This window comes from Solanum stenotomum, chromosome 10 (genome assembly GCF_019186545.1).
Source record: "Solanum stenotomum isolate F172 chromosome 10, ASM1918654v1, whole genome shotgun sequence".
Classification (NCBI taxonomy): domain Eukaryota; kingdom Viridiplantae; phylum Streptophyta; class Magnoliopsida; order Solanales; family Solanaceae; genus Solanum; species Solanum stenotomum.
The window spans coordinates 27,140,559-27,164,568 of NC_064291.1; the positions used below are offsets into that span (position 1 = coordinate 27,140,559).

Here is a 24,010-nt window from a genome sequence, read left to right on the forward strand (position 1 = left end):
TTTTATTGATAATGCAAATTGAAACAAAGCTATAGTAATAAACATTCAACCTTTGACCATAAAAAAAGAGTTGAAAGTTTTGGAAGACAAGTTAACGAAAGTGACATTCAACTACATAAATGGAGTGGTCTTATCATAGTTCTAATCTCGGCAAATAAGTAAAATAACAAATACATCAAGCTCCAATATTCTAGTAATTAAAGTGTTATTCATCCCTATAATCACATTATGTCTTGTAATCTTGACACAAATCCTTTTATCTTGAAAGTTTCTTCACTTGATTAAAGCTTCTCTAGTCTTCCACACACAAAAATTGTATCACATATAAATCTTTCTATGAAAATACTATTGAAAGACTTGTATTTATAGGAAAAAATATAGCTTTGGAATATGAAGATTCACTTACAAAGTTGAAAGGTCAAGTATTACAAAAATTAAAGACAGATATTAATTAAGAACATAAATTAATTTGGAAGATGAAACACATACATGTATCTATTTAAAGGGATAGTTGTTATTTTTATTTTTATTTTCTATTTAATTTACTCACATTTTTACCAACTAAAATTATTACAGAAATTCTACTATTTAATTAATTAAATATTTTAATAACATTTGAATTTAGCATAAGGGTAAAATGATAATTCAACTTTTTTACCTTGAAATTTTCTTCACTTGATTAAAGCTTCTCTAGTCTTCCACATACAAAAATTGTATCACATATAAATCTTTCTATGAAAATACTAATTGAAATATTTGTATGTATAGGGAAAAATATAGTTTTGGAATATGAAGATTCACTTACAAAGTTGAAAGGTCAAGTATTACAACAAATTAAAGACAAATATTAATTAAAAACATAAATTAATATGGAAGATGAAACACATACATGTATCTATTTAAAGGGAAAACTTTTATTTTTAATTTTTTTCTATTTAATTTACTCACATGTATACCAACTAAAAATATTATAGAAATTCTACTATTTACTGTTTAATTAATTTAATATTTTTATAACATTTGAATTTAGCATAAAGGTAAAATGGTAATTCAACTTTTTTACTTTGAAGCTTTCCACTTAAAATAATATATGATATGATATGATTATTTGTTTTCTCAACAGTTAAACTCATTTGAACTCGAAGAAATAGTTTATGCTATAACTTTTAACAAAGATTCTAGCATTGACATTAAAAGAAAATAATTCCATTAAATCCAATAAAAGAAAATGCTTCCATTAGATCCACCAAAAATAAGACAACAAAGGTATTTTTTATACCAAAAACAAATGGAGGATAAAATTGACTATCTTCAGTAATTCAAGGGCAATTTTAGTCTTTTCTTTGCCATGTCAGTGATCTAAATGACTCGCGTGGATATTTTTTTAGTTTAGAAACATTTATGGTCCAGAACATACAGAGAGGGTATTATTTATATCAAAAGCAAATGAAGGATAAACGTGAGTTATTTGAACAATATCAACTGTAAATTTGGAACTTTCCGTTTAAAAATTAATGACTCGTGGTTTACCTCCCAGTACCCTTTAGAGGCTCCAATCAGAATGCACGATTTCTCCTCCAAGAATGATGAAAAAACTTAGATATATGTACTAGCACAATTTCTTCTAGGAATCAAATCCAACCCCTAAAGTTCAGAATTTTCTACATACCAAATCCTTTTTCTTTGGTTGCTAATAACATCATACCTTCTGTTATCTTCATTCAAACAGATTGTGAACTCATTTCATTCTGTATAACAAAAAAAAAATAAGAAAACTTGAAGAGACTACTGACATCGCACAGCTAGGGGCGGATCTACATGGAGTTCATGATCGAAAAATTACACAATGTATATAGGATCAAATCTGTATTTTATGTCTATATATTTAATATTGAACCCACTCAACACAAGTAAGGGGCTTGGTTCAGTGGCTGTGGGGTTCAGAAACTAGTAGGCACACAGATTTGAATCTGGCTAGCAACATTTCTCAATGTTTTAGTTTGAAATCTGGTACAACTTATTTGTCAGCTCTATTTAGCATGTTTTTTTTTAACCACCTCAACGAAAATCTTGGCTCCACCACCACACATAGCAACCAAGACATTTGAATAGAAATAGCCATCTACTCCTTAGAAAAACCAAGATTATTTAGCGCTACACTAATATCTTCCTTGCTGCAACTTCCACATTCAACAATGTTAGAATTCATGGCTGGCAAAACATGCTCAAGAGGGTAGTTCCTGTTTGAATGAACTTTAGAAGCATCACTGCAAACTCCATTAAACACCACAGTTTTATGTACTCCTCCAACCAATAATTCATAATCCGTGTCTCCACTTTCTCCGGCAAAAACCACAAGATTTGACAAGTTAATGCCCCATCGAATGAACATGTACCTGAACATAAGGTCTAATGATTAATATAGATTTTACAAATGCCAGCGGCTATTGTCTCTTTAATCTTGCTAATACATATATTAAAAGCCCTAATACCATGGATTTCCATGTATTAGTAACACACACCTCAACACACATGCATATATTGAAATTTTTTACCAAATAAGATATTACTAATACATAGAGTTAGTCACATGCATTATTTTTACTAATACACTCTACCAAATGACCCTTAAAAGAAACAAGGGAGGACAAACTTGCAAATGAATGAAAGTTGATGACAGCATGAAAAAAGATGCATATGATTCATCAAAAATGGTAGAACTTTTTAACCATGTATTTCCACCTAAAATACAGTTGGAACTGGTTGCTGTTCCCCTTGTATGTAAAGAAAAAAGAAGTCATTTCTTTAGTTAACAAAACAAAGGAAAAAGGTGGTAGCAGAGTCAATATCCTTAGAAAAATATTGCCTACCTAAACTAACCTTATAGTCATAATTAAGACTTGGGTTGACAATTTGATGCAAGGAATGTGAGAATTTTAATTTGTTAGAAAGAAAAGAGGCAGGAAATGACCTGAGTGCTTGTGATCTTGAAGCAAGAACAGGGATGACATTCAACCTGCTACCGCTTTGGCAATATATTGCATGGCATCTTAACGCCTGAATTCTCAGTAATCTCCTAACTTCCTTCACAGGAGGAACCTAGACAAAAGAAATAGATCTCAGAGCATTAGATTACTTAAATGAGTCACACTGAGATGCTTTTTTGGAGGAGGTCAACTTACTAATGATTGATCATTTATTCTGAAAGAAAAGCAGTGTGCAGATGCTGAATCAATCTCCTTTATAGCTATCTCAGCTTTGTTTTTAACTTTGTCATTTAGAGAATCTGCCCAACGAATTATAGTTTTCCTTAGGTCTTCTCCACCCCAACGATAATCAATGTGAGTTTGATAATCTGAATCCACAGTAAAAGAAGGCCCTGAACATTTCTCCTCAGAATTTAAACATGGATAATAAACTTCCCCACCACTATTGCAGATATAAGCATCAAAGTCGTGTGGTTTAAGCTTGGATAACTCCAAAAATGACTGCACCTCACTAATGGTCAAGGCTGTTGACAAGATAAAACCAATGGATGATGCCTTCTTGACAGTCTCAATAATTGTTTTGGTAACATCAGCTAAACCAGCTGGGGTATCACAATCCGCCGCAATTACAATTAGCTTCCTTCTCCTTGACAGTTGAAATTTACTTTGCTCTGTTTTCTCCATGGACTTACTTACTGGAAGTGTTGAGACCATATTATCCAATTGACTCTTCTTTTTTGTGGCATTTTCCACAAAATCTAGGGCAGTCACTGAAGTACCACTCTTTTCATTTTTATCCCCGTCCAATGAGAGTTTCAAGCTTAAAGACAGATCTTTAATATCTCTCAAGGAATCTTCAGGTGAATCTGGTTCTGAATCAGAGCATTCATCCTCATTTCGTTTCCATTTTGGCTGCCTTTGTTTGCAAGACATCACTCGCGATAAATACGTCTTGCAGTGCTCTGGCCAAGAGAAGAGGTGTATATTTCGCAATCCGCTGTCCCTACATCTTGCCCAAAGCTGCTTATCAGCTACTAGCTTCAAAAGTGCATCAGCAACAGAATGTTGATCATGGGGGTCAACTAGCAAACCATTGTCAAGCACCTGAAACAAAGTAAATGGTAAGTCCTCGAAAACCAACATGACATGTCTATATTTAAATCCAGTGGACAAAAAAAAACCCTTGAAACAATTAAGTAGGCTCCATCAGAGGACAAACCCGGTTAATGTCAACTGGACCACCATTTTTTGTGGCAACCATGGGAAGACCATGAGCTGCTGCCTGTTTGAATAGGAGACATCAGTTTGCAAATGGACTTGGCATACATATTGTAAATCTGAAATTACGAAAAGAGGAAATCAGAAAAGCACCTCAATCAGAGTGAGTCCAAATGGTTCAATGAAAGCTGGATTGATGAAAACCCCCTGCAAAATTGTGATATTTACAAGTGAATTTAACAAAGAGATGAGATGCTTTATTACGAGATGTCAACACTTTTTTTGGCCTTTTCAGCTGCTATAACTAAGTGAAAAACATTGCTGTCGATATGAAATTGAAAGGCTTTCACAGTCTGTCACCTTTCACTCTGTCATTATTCATTTTGTGTCTGTTTTCTATGCGTAGCGCATAGTATAATAGTAACCTTAAGAATTACAGTCTATCATGAATTAGACAGGTTTCGAAATCAATTCTCAGGTCACTGGAATTGAAGCAGAAGTCTTGACACAATCCCTCATGAATACTGAGGCAGCAGACGCTTCCAACTACCGCAACTACTTTCCCTTCTGTTCCACAATCCAAAACTTCCATCTAAATACTAGGATAAGGAAAATGCAGGAATATTATGTTTCTTTTATTCTGTAATCTTTGGATCATGATAAAGGTTTAACACTAACCATGGATATGTTGTATCATCACGCGATTCACTATAAATGAGTGGTCTATATTAAGAAATAACAATTAAGTGATTCATGTGTCTTCAATCTGGCAGTTACTCGGGGTAATCACTGTACAATCAGAAATAAGAGAATGGAGGTTCTGTAGGCAAAAGAGATTATGTGGGAACAAGCTACACAAATAGTTCACACCAGGAAATGTCACAGATATTTATGTTATTTGCTGCTCTACCTTTGACTTTGCAGCCAGACGATATATCTCAGGAACATCAGATTGCTTGTGATGCTTAGGATACGCAACTTGACCATATAAATCATACTTGTCAATCAGTTTAATTATTGAAACAAGGACAGATGAGTTTGTACTGGACATTTCATCAATTACATCACGATTTCCCATCACTAATGTCTGCAATGAAACATAATAGAAGAACATTAGAAAGAGAACAATTAACTGCATAATAGGCTGAATATTGATGAGTGGAGGGTGAATTTGTAAATTTACAAGGTTTGCGAGCTCTCTCAATTGTCGGCACTCTCCAAATGCCTTGACTAATGTGATTAAGTTTTTCTTTGGGTCAGGCCTTGCAAGAGCAAGTATCATAGGCTTGTGTGGATTGGTAAAGAAGCGCATGATCTGTCAAAGAATTATAGTTTTGAGTTAGAACCAACATCAAATCTGCACAATTTTAAACAAGATGGTTGAAGCAAAAAAGAAACAAGAGCCACATAAATCTTCAATTTAGGAGATGAAGGATTCAAGGAAGATAATGATTGAAACCTCCAACCAAATGGGTGGATCTGCACTCCCAGCATTATGTTCATTTCCTTCGACTTCTCCATCCATGTCACCTTCGAGTGGAATAATATGATGAAATTCCATTCCTGGAGGAATCACCTGCCAAAGTAAAATAACTAAGTTAGTATAATATATACACACGAAGAGGGAAAGAAAAGAACAAGAAAAAGATGCAAGGATGATGCAAGAACAACAAATTCAAGAAGTCATCAGCAAAGAGTATACGAAAAGAAAGAGAGGATATTCCTAACACAGTGAATACAGAACTAGTCTAAATAAAAAGATTTAAGTGTCTCACCATTGCGCGAGGCATAAATCTGCCGTAGCAACTCACAGTGCGTTTCGTTCTTGCCCTGAGTTTACGTTCTAACTTTGGATCAAATCCATCATAGAGATTCCATTGTTCTTCTATCTCCTGCCGTGTACTAGTAATTATCATCTCAGATACATCAAGAGATAACTCTTCAGCCTCTATGCGCCGCATTATTTTGTAAGTTGCATTTATCTCCTCTTTTGGTTGTCGTCCTTGCTTTAGTAGTTGTTCCAGCTTGTCTCGTCCAAGTGAATGGCCAGTCAAAACCATCGGTACATTTAAAGCCCCTGACAGAAGAGCAGCAGATTCACCGGCATCTGCATAGTGTCCATGGATAGCAACAGGCCAGAGTGGCTGCCCACTACCAGTTTGCTCTCCTAGAACCTTCGACATCTGAACAATGTGACTAAGGGCACCATCAACAAATTCAGGAATATGAGGCCAAAGTAACTCTTTCGGGATATATTTATCTTTTGGACCAAATGGTATGCGGATGATGTAGGCACCACCACTTTCCCCTACTTCAGGCATGGCATCTAAAGAGTCTGTTAGGTTTATCATTTCTGTTGGTTCACCATAGGTCCAATCTACATCAGGTGCTGACACTTGTCTTGTCAACAGATCAACACGATAAACTCCAGGCATCATGCCTAAAGCTCTGGCTAATTCCACAACATACTTGACCTGTGTTGAAAGAAAGATTCAAACCGACCACAAGAAACACAAACACAACAGACACGGAGCATTAAAGAATTCGGACAGATAGCGGATTAATGTAACGCGTGTATGAGTAACTGTGCCCACGAAGTGTTATACAAAGAAAATATACTTGGCCACCAGTGTCAGAATCCCGACCAAGCTCCATGTTTTCTCCCCTTATCAAGCCATGAAGACTGCAAGCAAGGTTTCTGTTAGACAGACTGATATATGTATTAAGTATGAAATATATTTAAACACAAGATCTCAGGAACTGAGAAGAACAGTGCCTGATTAACACAATGTAAAGTTTCTTTTCCATGTATTGATTAGCCCAATTTGCCATCGCATCCACAGAGCTGACCCTGGACATTCTTCCTCGGACACTATCACCATGAGTTGAGAGGTCACCAACAATGTCTATCTTTTCTCCATCTGATAAGTCTGACATGTCAACAGTTGTTTCTCTCCGTGCCCTTTCACGCTCACGATGCCTTTTCGCCACACGCTGAGCTTCTTCCCCTTCAAGCTGAAAGTATCATAGCAAGGGCACACATTACTTTATGATTGAAGCAATTAACAATGTTAGACTTAGCATGTCTCAGTAACCAAGCACATTGAGAATAACTAGAGCAAGTGGCAGCAACTGAGGGCAATCACCATCCAGTGTAATCCAAAATTTGGAAACTGTCATAGCAGCTGGGCGCCTTTTAGTGACTTAAGATTATGAATGTACGAATTTGTAACTCTTTATGGAGGGAAGCCATTGGACAAAAACAGGTTACTATTTTTTTCCTTCTGAATTGAACTTGAATGAACTTCATACACAGACGGAATAAAGATGTCATACAATTGGCATGATTAATATTAATGGTATTGCTATGGCTTTAATAGAAAGTTTCATATTCATCATAAAGATTACAGGTGAAGTTTTAAATATAGTAAAATGTGGTAGAGTGCTGTACAAAATAGAATCGGTGAAGTCCCTAATAAACATTACACAAAATCACTTTTACATTAACGTGAGAATAACCTATGTTGCTCGAACTCTTCAAAAATGCCAACGGGTGTGTGTCGGATTCGCCAAAAGTAGTGTATTTTTGAAGAATCCGAAATAGGTGCGGCATCAAAAGTAAAGAGTCCGCGCAACTAAGAGAATAACCATCATTGACCTTCAGTTATAAACTCATTGAAAGGTGATGCAATAATGTGAAGTCAAATAACTATTAAAACGAACTAATGAAATCAAACTTTTTGAAATAAAAAAAAAACACATCAACCCTAAGTACAAGCCAGGGATATAATATCCACAAGAACCTGTTTCTTCTTGCGAGTCAAATTCCAAATCCTCCAGCACATATTTTCCAATCTTGTATTCCTCTCCTGTGAATCCCGAATTGATGAAGCCTGTGACATATTTCAAGAGGCCTGCTTAATACTCATGTCAATGCATATCCAATACAGTTAGACCATACAAAAACAACGAAAAAAGAATCTAACAGATTAACATCTTTCTCAGTGGATAAGTACAAAGAATAAATATTTAAGGTGTATGATAAATAATTACAGTTACTTATCGAAGCAACAAACCATTATTCTCAATGAAACATCTGTCAGAATTAACATACTCCAATGAGATGAAATACCTTTGAAGAATAAAATTATTACCTTCTTGATTAAGTTAAAAAAAACTTATTTTAGACCAAAATGAAAAGGTAAAAGCACTAAATAATATGGACCGGAGGGAGTATCTGTTTCAACTTGCATATCTTTACGTAAATATAAATACACTTCCATTAATTTGCTGAATAGGGCCTTTATAAAGACCAGTTAAAGATAACCTTTTGATCTACTTTAAGGCTAAAATTCTAAAAGTGGATATCCGGCGAGTACACAACCTTCTAACGGGAGAGCAAAAGGAAGTCTTGTTGTAAACTTTCAACCACCAATTTTTATCACTATTTTCCCATGTTTTATCCTTTTGAGTTAGACTTATTTCAAGAGGAAACATTGAAACCATACTTCAAGACAACGAAACTACACCAAATTGACAAAGGAAAAGGGGACAGTACCTATCAAAACAAAAAGGATGGATCACTCTAATTAAGGGAACACTTCGCATCTATTCCACATACTTTACTTCCATGTTTCCAATTCCCTCCTCAATCCGTAAAAACTTAAAGAAACTAATGAGGAATTTCATATGTGATGGAATGGATGGAGATCAGGGTATCACCTGGTTGAATGAAGATGATCATGACTCTGATTACAGATGGGGGATTGGGCATTCGAAGATTGAGCACTTTGAGTCGATCTGTCTGAAGTATGGGTGCAGTCAATATGGTTGATTTCCAGATGAGGTTACAACATCATGAAGTTAGAACATTGTATTCATCATCATACTGGATAGGATAAATTCCTCAAGACTTATTAAATTCTCAGGGGATTAGGAACAAGATACTATTTCGGCTCAAACTACCTAGATAGATGAATTCCATTAATTGTTCTCAATTATCAATGCTGTGCAAAAGGGGTTATGTTGGCCAAAGTTCGTAAAAGGGATAGAACCATATCTGTCTGTGAGAAGATGTTTGTAGAATTGGAAATGCAATGAGGTGGAAAGGTTCCTACAAAAACTCTATCACCGCAACCAATTCAGGTTGCCTGATAAGTTATTACCGTAAAGATCATCCTGTGAAATTGTTTACTGCTGAAGTCCTATAGCAATGATCTAAACAGTGGTAAATCATTTGATTTCTTAACTTTATGGGGAAATCAATGGCCGATGTGCTGTCCGATTGATTGCATTTCACCTTCAATTAAACAAAATGCAAGATTTTGGTTCCTCAAGCTAACATAAATTAGCATAATATTTTCTATGAATGGGAAAAAGTGATAGGTGAGGAGCACAAAGTCCTTGACGTTGACCTTGTGATTGGTTAGGCGGAGATGGTCATTGTGCATACAGACAGATCATCCTGAATTAGGGATGTGGGGATGATTCTCTTGAATGAACAAGCACTGGACATGGCATTGGGTGAATCACTCCTAACCAGCTTAGATGACAAGGTAGAGCATAGAGCGGTAGAACTTCCCATTGCCATCAAGATAATAGGTGGTCTCCTTATTTCTGCTTACATTGTTGTCTTTGCAGTTGGGAAGAATTAGCATCTATTGTTTTGCTTTACCATAGGTGGGCGACGGGTGTCATTGATATTACAGTTGGTATGAGTGTCCTGGTTCATTTGTGAAAATTAGTAGTTTTATATTTGTTTGGCTTGAATCTTGATGGAGGCAAAATCACAAGCCTATGTAATTGGGCACTATTTTGATCTTTGCCTAATTTGTCACTAAGATTAGTACTCAACTTATCCAACTCAAACTTTATCAAGTGTAAGTCCAAAACTTATCTTTTTCATTTTTATGCTTGAGATGATGACTTGATTTGCTTTTGTTAGTTGAGGGTCCAAAATGTATGTTTCTTTTACCAGAGAAGTATCAAAAACACTTCTAAACTTGACCCAAATTATTTGTTTCATCCTCGAACTATTGACTGCCTTAAAAACACCCCTCTACTTGACTAACTAAACTTAGATACACCCCTGATACACACTCGATATGCAACATGACATAGCAAGTGGTCTCAAACCCTTGTATGAGCATGGAGTTCTTAATAAAAATGGAGAGAAGTGTTGAAAACACCCTAAACTTGACGAGAATTTAGGAGTGTATTTCACTAATGTTGCAAGATCAGGGGTGTATTTAGCTTCAATTAGTCAAGTAAAGGGGGTGTTTTTAAGGTTGTCAATAGTTCGAGAATGAAACTAATAATTTGCGTCAAGTTTAAGAAGGGTGTTTTTGATACTTCTCTCTTGTTTTATTTGAAGAACAAATGTATTAAACGAATTACAAAGGGACGAAGACTAAAATCACCACTTTCTCAAAAATGGAACTATAAAATTGCCGGTCCAAGTATATGACAGTTAACAAAATCATTGTAGGCCATTGAATCAATTCAGAAATTGGATAAAATATTTCTTCTTTTCTTAATGATATTGGTAGTGTGACATAAAACTGTTGGAAATTGTTGAGTAAAAAAGGAAAAAAACATGCTGATCTATCCTGCAGAGACATTCTCCGGAATCGGCAAAACTGAAAAAAAAAAAAATGAATAAAGGATGACTTACGCGAACCCAAGAGCGATGAAGATCGGTTTCATCGAAGCCAGTGATGACTTCCTCAACGAAATAACGAGCTGGACTGAAACGACCTCTTTCCCTTAACAAGAGAGAGGATTTTGGATCATTGATCGGGGGACCGACGTCCAGGATCGCCTCAAGGTAACTGTTTATCCATTCGTTTCCCGCCATTTACAATGTGAAATGTTGCAAACAAAATCTTAACAATTCATCATGATGGGTGCAATGTGAAATCTCCTCTGCTTTGTGTTTTTTTGCATTGTAACGCATTGTGGGTGGGTGTGAGAGAGTGAGAGAAAGAGAATGTTAGAGCACTGATCCCGATGGTTACTGCAAAATAAATGGCAACAGAGGAGGTACATCTTGACCGAGTAACTGCTAAACTGACACAAAATTTTGGCCAGAAACATATAAAAAACTATAATAACATTTTATTTTCAAAACAAAGTTAAAGCCTTTTCAAAACAATATTACTAAATTTTAGTATGCATTTAATATTTTAACTACATGAACTCTTTGGGTCCCATCTATTAAAGCATTTAATGGTTGGGGAATTTTCATATATAGTCACTCAAAAATAATTTAACTATGATTCATAGCTATAGTTTGCTAAAATCGTAATTATATGTTAGAGAGAGGAGAGAGGCGAGCGAGAGAGGGCGTAGAGTGGAGAGAGGCAAATTGTATATGTATATTTGTCGAATAGTATATGTATATATGTCAAATAATTATATATATGTAACAGATATACATATGTATTTATATATTTGGCGAGCGAGATTGGGAGATGGATGAGAGAGGAGAGCGAGATTGAGAGAGGGAGGAGAGAGGCGAGCAAGAGAGGGTAAAGAGTGGAGAATTAATAGGAATAGGGTTCATATGTTTTGTATAATATGAAGTTGTATACTCAAAGTCAGCGTAAAGTGTGAACTAGAGGATAAAGGGAAAATACAGTAACTAGTAAGGTATTGAGATTAATATTTAACATTTATGAACAGGTAAAAGTAGTAAATTACTACAGTCTTTATGAGTTGTAGGTTTACCCAATAACTCAATATTAAAAACCAAAACCGAATCGATAATCCAATAATTTTTCTTATAAAACCATTACAAAACTATTAACCCAATAATCCAATAGCAATAAACAAAAATGTTTTTTTCGATTCAGTTTATCGGTAGGTTTGATTTTTTCACATATGTCACGACCCAAGGTAGACCCTAGGCGTAACATGGCGTATAGAACCCCGAGAAGCCCTATACAAGCCACTTAGCATACATCATAAAAGATAATAAAAACAAAAGAGTTTAAAAGTAGCATTTCATATAAAAAAAAGTTGACAAAAGCGGAAGTCTAAACATAAGTCTCTAAGTCATCTATTATATCATAAGGAAAGTAATTGGGATGTAACTCATACATTACATACAAGGTCTGAAAAACAAAAATGACATGAAAGCGATAAAAGCATCTTAGCCCTCGGATTATGAGGACTCACCAATCTTCAAAGCTCAAATGAATCAATAAGCCACGAGTATGAGGGATAGGAGCGTCGGACCCTACATTAGTGACAATGTAGGCACAAGTATGCATTAGTACATGGAATGTACCAAGTATGATAGCAATGCATAACAGTTACAAAATCATACTAAAAGGACTTTTCATGACATGCAATGACCAAGCTAAATCATAAAATAACATGTTAGAAATCATACGTCACATCATGGTCAATGCAAGTGAAACATCGTATAAAGCACATGTGAGATACTTTAGAAAGTGACCTTAGTTCATTATTGTGTGAAGTTTGTCTTTAACCGGCATAGATCATGTGAGTTATAACATGGAATCTGGTGTCTATCCCACACCAAAAAGAGATGTCCTTACTTGCCAAGGTAAGAACCATAAACATGAGATAAAGTGGATCCATTAGCTAATGTCTATCTAAGACAAACCTATGGTAGCACATAGTTATGAGTAGGGGTGTACAAGTCAAACCAAACCGATGAACAAAATCAAATCGAAAAAAAAACGATTTGTGGTTTGGTTTGGTTGGTTTGGCGGTTGAAAAAAAAACCGACCACTATTGATTTGGTTTGGTATTATAAGAAAAAAAGTCAAACCGAACCCAAACCAAATCGACATATATATATATATATATATATTACTTTATTTTATTTATAGATAAAAAAAATATTATTTATAATCTACTTTGTTAATATTTTTTTAGTTAGTTTATAGTTTTCAATGTTTATATATTTTATTTAAAATTTGGGCTTGTAAAATTTTGTATATATATATATATATATATATATATATATATATATATATTATTTTATTTTATTTATAGATAAAAAATATTATTTATAATCTACTTTGTAAATATATTTTTAGTTAGTTTATAGTTTTCAATGTTTATATATTGTATTTCAAATTTAGGCTTGTAAAATTTGTAAATATTTTATTTTGTATTAAGTTATGAAGTTACAATTATATTGTTATAGTTTTTAAAATTCGAAGTTAACAATTTACTTTGTAAATATTTTGTTTTGTATTCAGTTTGTCTGTAGCCTTTAATCTTATTAATTTAACATAATGAAAGTTGATATTTCAAAAAAAATATTTTGTACTCATGTGAATTTTACCGTCTTTTCAAAAATTTCTATTCATTTAACATTTTTTAAATTTAGCTTATCACACAGGTAAGTGAAAATATATTTGATCTCTTTTTCAAATACCGTATAGTTATAAAAAAACCGAAAACTGAAGAAAAAAAAACCGAAAAAACCGACTTTATGTGGTTTGATTTGGTTTTTAGATATAATAAATCGACATAATTGGTTTGGATTTTTTAAATGAAAAACCAAACCAAATCGACCTATGTACACCTTTAGTTATGAGACATGGGTAATCGCCGCTAATCCACTCGGTGCTAAGCATAAATCCCACGAAATAGTCATTAATCTTAACTTGTCTTATTATCCATGGAAAGGCACAATTAAGTAGCCAATCCAAGCTAGAGTTCATTCAAAATAATTCCTTAATTTTGATTCAACTTATGTGAGAAAGTCTTTCAACCTTATGGATCATTTTTGTGAGAAACCCCTTTCACAATTATATTTAGAGCAGAATGTGACTTTCACAACAACAACATCGATGCTGTACTCTCAAAGCAACCTTAAATCATTTATTAATTTCATAAAGAAAATATGCATATCTTCATAAATTTATCTTTCATAGTTCATAAGCTTCATCATAGGAACATAGTCTAGAAATCATGGATCATGCATGGGTTCATGTGAATTGAACTTGAAAACATGTAATTACTTCAATTCATGCATAAAAAGATAGAAAACAATCAATTGGATCATAATTGAAAAAAACCTATGAGAATTGGATAAAACTCTAACTTCAATTTGGAGCATCTAACTTGTAAAATTGGGTAATTTAAGAACCCTAAGGAGGAAAGGACTCCAAAGATGAATATTATCATACCATGATGTCAAAAACCCACAAAGATTGGAGGATTGGAGACTTGTTGTTGAACCCTAGTTCCTCTTCTTCTTCCTTAGTCTTGAGAGAATTTAGGAGGATGACTTTGGTTAGTTTTAGGGAATTTGGAGAATGAGTTGAAAAGTGGTAGTTTAGGGCTTAAAAATGTTATATAGGGCTTAGGGTAGAAGGTAAAAGGACATAGTATTGGGTTAAAACAATTAAGAAAAGACCCAAAAGCCCCTTTAGAAATAATTATCGTTCCCCATCTACAATTGGACTGGTCAATCGTAGATAGGTTATTGGAACTTCAAATGTTAATCAATTTTGGCGAAACCCTATGTATGACTCGTAGGTCTTCCGACGAACCGTACATACCAACTATAGAACCCAAAGGTTGACGGACCGTCTCGGTGAACCGTAAAAAGGCTACTGGGACTTGATTCAAAAATTTTATTTTCCCCAGTTCCTACGGTTTCCATCTACGGTCCGTAGATGGGATCCGTAGACACAAATACTAGCCCAAAAATTATATTTTCCTTCTTTTCCAAATTCGAGGTATTACAATATCTCTCCTCTGGGAACATTCGTCCTCGAATAAAACTCAAGACATCATAAGGAGGATAGGAAGAAGATCTAACCGTCCAACAAGAATACAACTTCATCAACAACACATAACGAAGAAGAAATATCAACACCAAGCTCAAACATATTCTAAACATCATTTCATAGGGTATACATGCAAATCACACTCAAATGCATATAATCATGAAGAAATCAATCAAGTTACTTTATTTTCTTAAAAATCAAGTTTTCATGAGCATACATACATGAAGAAACATGAGAATAACTATGACACATGAAACCACAAGAGTGAACCATGAGGAACTAGTTATCTCAAGCTAGAATAGGGTTGGAGGGAAAGAAATTAGGATAACGGGAATTCTTATCGGACTCGGCCTCCAAGTAGCACTCTCAACTCCTTGATTTCCATAATACTTTCATGGATGCAACTTCCTTATTTCTCAACTTCTTAACTTGTCGATCCCAAATCTCCACCAGAACCTCTTCATAAGAAACATTTTATTTTACTCTCAAACCTTCCAAGGGAACAGTGGAGGTCGGATCTCCAACGCATTTATTCAATAAGGAGACATGGAAAACCGGATGTGCCAATGTTAAATCATTAGGCAAATCAAGTTCATAAACAATTTTACCAATACGCCTCAAAATCTGATATGAACCCACATAACAAGGACTAAGCTTCCCTTTCTTCTGAAACCTCATCACACCCTTCATGAGTGAAATTTTCAAGTAGACCCAGTCATGTACATCAAACTCAAGGTTTCTCCTTATAACATCAGCATAGGACTTTCGTCAATTTTGAGTTGCTTTCAATCTTTCCTTAATAAGCCGAATTTTCTCCATAGCCTCATGTACCAACTCGAGACCAATCAAGGAAGCCTCACCAACTTCAAACCAACCTACAGGAGATCTACACCTCCTACCATAAAGAGACTCAAATGGAGCCATACCAATGCTTGAATGATAGCTATTATTATAAGCGAACTCAATCAAAGGCAAATGATCATCTCAATTTTCCTTGAAGTCAATCACATAAGCTCTCAACATATCTTCAAAAGTTTGGATAGTACGTTCTTCTTGTCCATCGATTTGAGGGTAAAAGGTCGTACTAAGCTTAACACGAGTATCAAGGCCCTTTTGGAAAGACTTCAAAAATTGAGAAGTAAATTGGGTACCACGATCAAAGATAATGGATAAGGGCACTCCATGCAACCTAACCATTTTCCTAAAGTACAACTTAGCATAGTCATCCACCGAATAAGAGACCTTGGTGGCACATAGTTATGGGACATGAGTAATCGTCGTTAGTCCACTTGGTGCTAAGCATAAATCTCATGGAATAGTCATTAATCTTAACTTGTCTTATTATCCATGGAAAGGTACAATTAAGTAGTCAATCCAAGCTAGAGTTTATTAATAATAGCTCCTATATTTGATTCAACTTAGGAGAGAAAACCTTTCAACCTTATGAATCATTTTTGTGAGAAAACTCTTTCACAATCATGTTTTGAGTAGTATGTGAGAAATACTTTGACGACAAAAACATTGATACTTTACTCTCAAAGCAACCTTAAATCATTTATCAATTTCATAAATAAAACATGTATATCTTCATAAATTCATCTTTCATAGTTCATAAGCTTCATCATAGGATCATAGTCTAGAAATCATAGATCGATCATGCATGGGTTCATGTGAATTGAACTTGAAAACATGTAATTACTTCAATTCATGCATAAAAAGATAGAAAACAATCGATTGGGTCATATTTGAAAAGAACCCATAAGAATTGAATAAAATCCTAACTTTAATTGGAGCATCTAACTTGTAAAATTGGATAATTTCAGAACCCTATGGAGGAAAGGACTCCATAGGTGAATACTATCATACCTTAATGTCAAAAATCCACAAAGATTGGAGGATTGGAGACTTGTAGTTGAACCCTAGTTCCTCTTCTTCTTCCTTAGTCTCGAGAGAATTTGGGAGGATGACTTTGATTAGTTTTAGGGAATTTGGAGAATGAGTTGAAAATTTGTTAGTGTGGGGCTTAAAAATGTTATATAGGGCTTAGGGTAGAAGGTAAAATGACATAGTATTGGGTTAAACAATTAGGAAAAGACCCAAAAGCTCATTTATAAATAACTGGCAGGCCCCATCTACGATTGGGCCTACGATTTGTAGGTCCTTCTACTGACCGTAAAGGTCAATCGTAGATAGGTTACTAGGACTTTAAAAGTTGATCAATTTTGACGGAACCGATCTACGGCCCTACGGAACATATATACCAACCGTAGAACCCAACTTTGACCCTCAAAATTTCACTAAGTCTGGAACTCACCTACGAGATATATCTACGACTCGTACAAAGGTTGACTGACTGTCCTAGTGAACCATAAAAAAGGTATTTGTATTTGATTCAAAAAAATTATTTTCCCTAGAACCTATGGTTTCCATCTATGGCATGTAGAAGCATACCGGTTCATAGATGGGACACGTAGACATTGACACCAGCCTAAAAACTACATTTTCCTTCTTTTCCAAATCTGAGGTGTTACAACATTCCTAGTTAATGGTGTATGCCAAGTTATTTGTTGATATCCTGACTTCATCCTTAGATCCTTTTGAGTTGATGTGTTAACTAATAGGTATGTGCATGCCTTGACAAGGTATTGTAAAATAACTATAGTGAGTGTTGGTAGTTCATGCATCTGTAATATAGTGTTTAGTGTTGTTTGAGACAAACGAATGTTCTAAGTTGAAGGTGTTGATGTGCCGGCATTAGACAACATGTTTGATACTTTTAACTATGAATAAATACTTGTTCTTAAGCAACAATAGAGTCATTTAATGGTTTTTCTACTATGTTAGACATGAAATTACAAAAACAGGAAAGGAAGAAAAATGGAGCTAAGTGCAGGCAAAAGAGGCCTATGAGAGGAGCCTTGACGGACCGTCACATGTTCGACAAACTGACAATTTCATCGTTATAGCCAAGCAGTAGCATCACCAACTAGAGGCTCATAACGGTCCACTTGACAGACTGTCATACATGCGACGGGCCATCGGGCAGACCATTACTAATGGTATACGCATAACTACTACCACGAGATGACGAAAAGTGTGATGAGCCGTTAGACGAAATGTTAGATATGTTTCAGAGGGACAACTTTCACGTTTTAAATTTCAAATATTTTAGGACTACAAATAGTATTTTTCTAGAGCTTATTTGATTATATTTTGTTTTAGAAAAGAACACATGAAAAGTTTGAGCTACATCTAAAGTTTACTCAGAGATTACTTGGTTTTTGAATCAAATTCTTATTTGATTATCTTCAATTTATAATTAAATTCTTATTCATAGAATGCAATTGAGTATTTATTTTCAATTATCATGAGTGACTAAATCTCACGATCAAGAGTTATGGGAGACATGACGATTTGACCTAAATAAAAGGTGCTTATGGAATAAAACTTGTAGAATTATTGTATGTCTTGTAGTTCTTTTATTTTATCTGATTTCTAATGGTTCCAAACATAAGAATCTGCCCTAGATTTAACTTGTTAGAGTAAAAAAAAAAGGTGTATAACCTAGGAAAAGAGCTCACGTTCAAGTCTATTAAAACTCTTCTAATGGTTGATATTGTAGTAAGATTAACCAACTCATAGTAGATGTCATTTTTCTGGTGGGATAGCTTTACTCAGGCTAATGGCTCAAATTGAAAAATCAATTACATTCAATTATCTCTCAGTGTATATTCTTAGAAAATATTATGCTTGAGGATTAAATAATACAAAAAAATTACGATATTATTTAGGTCTAGGAATACTTCCATATTTCACAAGCACAAATTTGAAGAAGGAACTCTTAAAAGTATGAGACTATAATTTCATGATTTAAAATTTTTTAAATCTTATTTTTTTGTGTAAATAGATATACAGGTACATTCTTTACCAATTTTATCTCATAAAAGATGTTTATAAAGTATAATTAAATAAACAAATTATCATGAGGGAAACTTAGTTATTTTTTAATTTTTTACATTAATAATAATTAATATTAAAAAATTGTTAAAAATAAAGTAAAATAAGAAAGGACGTAATATTATAAAGGGAAAAGGGTCTGATATACCCCTCAACTTTGTCATTTAGAGCTGATATACCCCTCTTTATGAAAGTGACTCATATATACCCCTGATTATATGCAAATGGCTCACATATACCCTTTTCCTCTAACGAAAATGAAAAAAATTAATTTTAGTTTAATTTTTTTATTATTTTTTTAAAAAAAATATAACCCCATATGGGTATATTTAATCCTCCTCAAACATATTTTTTTTGACTTGTTTTTGTTTCAATGACTAATTTAGATTTATTATTTTGATGGTCAAATTTATTTATGTTTCACTAATATTCTTGTAAACTTGTTATAGATGACCAATTTTTTTTCTTCAAATACAAAATTAAATTACAATATAGAAAAAAATAGTTTTAAATTATAATATAGCCACACAAAAAAATAGTTTTAAATTTTTTTCTTTACAATAAGGAATGAAAGAAAAAAATAAAATAAGAATAAGAAACTCAAATAATGATAATCAAAGAAGTCAAAAAATAATTTATGTATGAAAGAGATTAAAATATACCTTGAACTTTGCTAGAAGAATCATATATACCCCTAAATAATTTTTAAAAAAATTAAAAGTCAAAAATATAAATTTAAAACTAACTTTTTCACTTCCGTTATATGAAGGGTATATGTGAGCTCATTTTGTAATGGTAGGGGTATATGTGAGCCGTTTGTATAACGGTAAGGGTATATATGAGCCGCTTTCATAACGAGACGCATATCAGCTCCAAATTGCAAAGTTAAGGGGTATATCAGGACCTTTTCCCTATTATAAATGATAGGGAAAGTTAGAGTGATAAGGCAAAATATAAAGAGATGTCTCTAAAATTATCCAAAAAAATTAATGAGTAATTGGGTGGGTGGTTCACAGTGGAATTGAGGGTTTAAAAGTTATACAGATAAATAAATAAATAGTAGATACAAGAAGAAGTCTCTTTCGTGTGTTATTGTTTCCTTATTTACATTTATCAAATTTTTCTTTTCTTTATCTTTTTTTGTTGGAGTTAATTTTTCAATGTTTCCTAGGTGATTTTCTTTCATTTGATAATTTTTATATTAAGTAATATTTACATTAATTTATAGAAGTAAAATAGAGGGAGAGAAAATTAAGAGGAAAACTAAAAACATTGGTGTCTATAGTATAAAAAAAAAATGGAATACTATGCATACAATTAATAAACTGAATTAGGCTTCATATTATATCATCAAAGTAAGCTTTAATTTACTTTTTTTAATTAATTTTGTTACCTTTGTATTACATTAGACTTAAATTATTATTTGTATGCAATAAAATATAATAAATACAATATAACTAATTAACCTAAATCCTTCGTATTTACACGTTCAAAAAATATTGAATTTAATAATTATATCAATATAATAGCATTCATCTTTATTAGTTAAACGAATATTGCATTTAGTGTAACGTTCACAGTTTTATTAAAAAAACATATTGTTTTCTTATTGTTTTATATTAATACACTAAATTAGTAAGTTGAAAAGCCTGAAGGTCGTTAGAATGTTGATTGAACTTGTTGTTCTTCATTAAAAAATTTTACTGTCAACAAAATTGTCAATTTGTTATAAAATTAAAGCAAAATAAAACAAGAAATATAGAAGATGAAAATAATAGAAATAGAGAGACAAGAGATGAGAGCTTTTCTTATTCTTTCAAGTATTCGAGTATTTACAATATGAACTCTTATTCCTTTATTTATAGTGTTACGTAGAGGTATACCAAAGGTTAGTCATAAACATGCTATTAAACATGAAGATAGTGGAGAAGGTTATGGAGGTTTAAGGTTACCCGAATGATGATCATAAAGGTGGAGATTATCTACAAAATGGAGGGAAGTAATTGAAATAATTAGTGATAGTAACTTCTTGATGTAGTGGATATCCACACCATAATATTTTATAACACTCCCCATTGGATGTCCATAGATAATGTGTCTCGTTAAAACCTTATTAGGAAAACCCTGTGGGAAAAATCCTAGTGAAGGAAAAATAGTACACATATCTTTTATACACATTATTTGTTGCCTCATTAAAAATCTTGCCAGGAAAACTCAGTGGGACAAAACATCAGTCAAGGAAAAAAGAGTACAATGCGTATTACTCCCCTTGATTGAAACACCACTTAATTTCTTGTCATGATGTCATCCAATCTTATATATCATATTCTCAAATGTTGATATTGGCAGTGTCTTTGTGACCAAATCACATTCATAATTATGCTGCATCCTTGAACTCATTCTGATATATCATGTTATGATTTCATCGATATGATGAGACTTTGAGCTTAGCCAAATACACTCTTAAAAATCACTTTATTCGTGACCTCGATATTGCATGTAAATTGTTCATTCAACTTGTTCATAACAACAATCATGTTGTGGACACTTTGATTTGTAATTGATTGTCTTGTAGAATAACTTGATATAAATTCAGTGTGATACGACTTTCTCCTGACTATGATATAATTTCCTGAATATGATAGGGCATGATTTCAATCAAACACACTTCCGACTTACTTCATAGATCAATATTATTTTTCCATGATTTGAAGAAGTGGTTATTAGTGTTTGATTCTTTGAATGTCAAGATATTGATGTGCCTCCACTTGTAAACAAATAACTCATATGCGATCAAGCTTTATGTAGATCAAATAAATAGTCTTCATCTACATAATAAAATATTTTTCTTGATTCGGAGAATGATCATCTCAATTTTATTAAAGTTTATCTTTTTTTCTCAAAGAAAATCAGACATCTTCTAGTGTTGAGTCACTTGTTTTGTTAGCTTCTTGGCATAACTTAAATGATAATATGACAATCTCTTCACAAAACTTTTGTTATGTACATCAAATAATCTTCTATAATTTGTATAATCAGCAATTTGTAAGTACACCAATTGCACTAATACATGATATTTTCTAATTATTTTCAAGAGATCGACAATATTTTTTTCTCGATGTTAAGCAATCTCAAAACCACTTGGTACTCAATACTATTGATTTAAGACATTTTAAAACCTTCGAGGATTTTCATACAATTGTCATCATCTAGTTAAACATAATAATCATTAATTATACATATTCAAGTATTTCATCTATTGTCAGACTGAAACAAGTCTCATTGCATTCACCACTGAAGATTATATCTTCATTTAATAATAATGTCAGGACTTTTGTGAAAACACTTTAGGCCCTGAGGAACAAACCGCACTTTATATCTTACGGTTATACTTTCGCACAATGGTTCATTTATACCCCACTGTCATTTTATCTTGATCTATGAACTATACGTTCAAAAACATCACTTTTATAAGTAAAACAAAATATACTTGAATAGTGCATTTTATTTGGCCAATCATTTATCTATCTACACCATATGACATATTTGAATTCAAGATCCTCATAATCATTTACAGCATTGAGTGCTACATCATATCAAAGATACCGTCGACGGTGCTTTGACTTGATTTCAATACGACATAACTTATTGAGATCTCTTCATTTTCAGGTACCTGAACCTTTTCCAAGGTTTTATGAAGTGTTATGTCATTGTGCTCTTTCAAAGCATTTGCCTCATTGTCATGATCATTTTGACAATTTGCTCATCTCCTTCCTTAAGAAGTTTTGTGTTTGGAATCGATTGGTCTATCATGCTTCTGGCGTACCATACACTCCGTCCTTCAAGAACCATTTATTAGAGCATTTGCAGCTTAATTAAAATATTGGATCAGCAAATACATCTGACAAATTATTTGCAACATTTTGCAAATGAATTATCTCTTGACCTTCAAGTTCACATTTTTTTAACGATGATTTAGATAATTCACTCCATACATAATTTTCAATTGCTAATTATATATCCCTCTAATATTAGGAAATCTAACATTTACCCCAACCTCATTTGGGGATTCATCTTTGTGTGTGGTGGATCAATGAAATCATATGTGCACACGTCAAATTTTTAGATGAAAATTATTTGGTTCCTGACCCTGAACCGATTGTGATGGGAGAATTTTGTTGGCTTGATGCGTACATGTTAAATAAACTCATTTCATACCAAATTTTATTTGAGAGATTTGTTCTTGTAATGAATAGTCTTGCTATAATTGGAGGCATACAATTTCTGCTAAATAAACCAGCATTATCAACATAATTTTATAGTTTGGAACTATTTTCTTAATTTAACAATTCGAGCAAACAATCTTACAAAAAAAAAACAATTTGTAAGTTGATAATAAACACACATGTGACCATACCATAGATGTATCTATTAAATTATAATAGTAAGCGGTCAACATGGCAGGTGAACGGGCCCATATTCACCTTTTTATATGTTCCAAATAATTTCAGGGGATACTATCTGTAATGACCCGAAAGGTCATTTTGGTAATTTTTCGTGGAAATGACTATTTTGCTCTTTCGGTAGTTGTCCCGAGTCCCATGTTTTGTGGTTGTAAAGTTGGTTTGAGGAAAAGTTGGTAAAAAGTTGAGTTTTTGAGAAGTTGAGTTTTTTATGAGTTAAAGTTGGTTAAAAAGTGCTTTTTCGAGTCATTTGGAGTTTCGGGACTCGGATCGGATTTCCGTCGATTCCGGCAGTTTTAGAATGTCGAAACGGGTCTATGTGAAGTTACGGAGTGGAATTTGGAGTTGAAACAAAGAATTGAGGTCCTAAGTTGCTAAAGTTGTGAAATTTTGATAAAGAGTTGACTTTGGTCAACATATGAGGTTCCGAGGCTCAGATTGAAATTCCGAGAGTACCGTTGGTTTCGGGAGGCGATTCTAAGTCTAGAATGAGTCTTGGTTGAATTTTTAGACGCTCCGTTTGAGTTTCAAATTTTTTTGGCGTTAAACTAGTTTCTTGGCATCTTATTGAATTTCGGGTCAAGGAGTCCTCGAATTCAAATTCCGA

General features: G+C 33.4%; 2 protein-coding genes across 4 annotated transcripts in view; both read right to left on the reverse strand.

The window, feature by feature from the left end:
* The window catches only part of LOC125878283 (aspartate aminotransferase, chloroplastic), a 936,263-nt gene that overhangs the window by 690,778 nt on the left and 221,475 nt on the right, over positions 1–24,010 (reverse strand). The window lies entirely within an intron of this gene.
* Positions 1,854–11,066, reverse strand: LOC125878275 (probable sucrose-phosphate synthase 1). Its single transcript, XM_049559492.1, has 13 exons — positions 10,879–11,066; positions 8,009–8,098; positions 6,982–7,220; positions 6,825–6,888; positions 5,981–6,679; positions 5,665–5,781; positions 5,389–5,520; positions 5,116–5,292; positions 4,359–4,412; positions 4,207–4,269; positions 3,183–4,091; positions 2,972–3,099; positions 1,854–2,396 (listed from the first exon to the last, which is right to left on the reverse strand). Exons 1-13 carry the CDS (start codon positions 11,059–11,061, stop codon positions 2,123–2,125), a joined length of 3,129 nt encoding a protein of 1,042 aa, XP_049415449.1. The 5' UTR covers positions 11,062–11,066; the 3' UTR covers positions 1,854–2,122.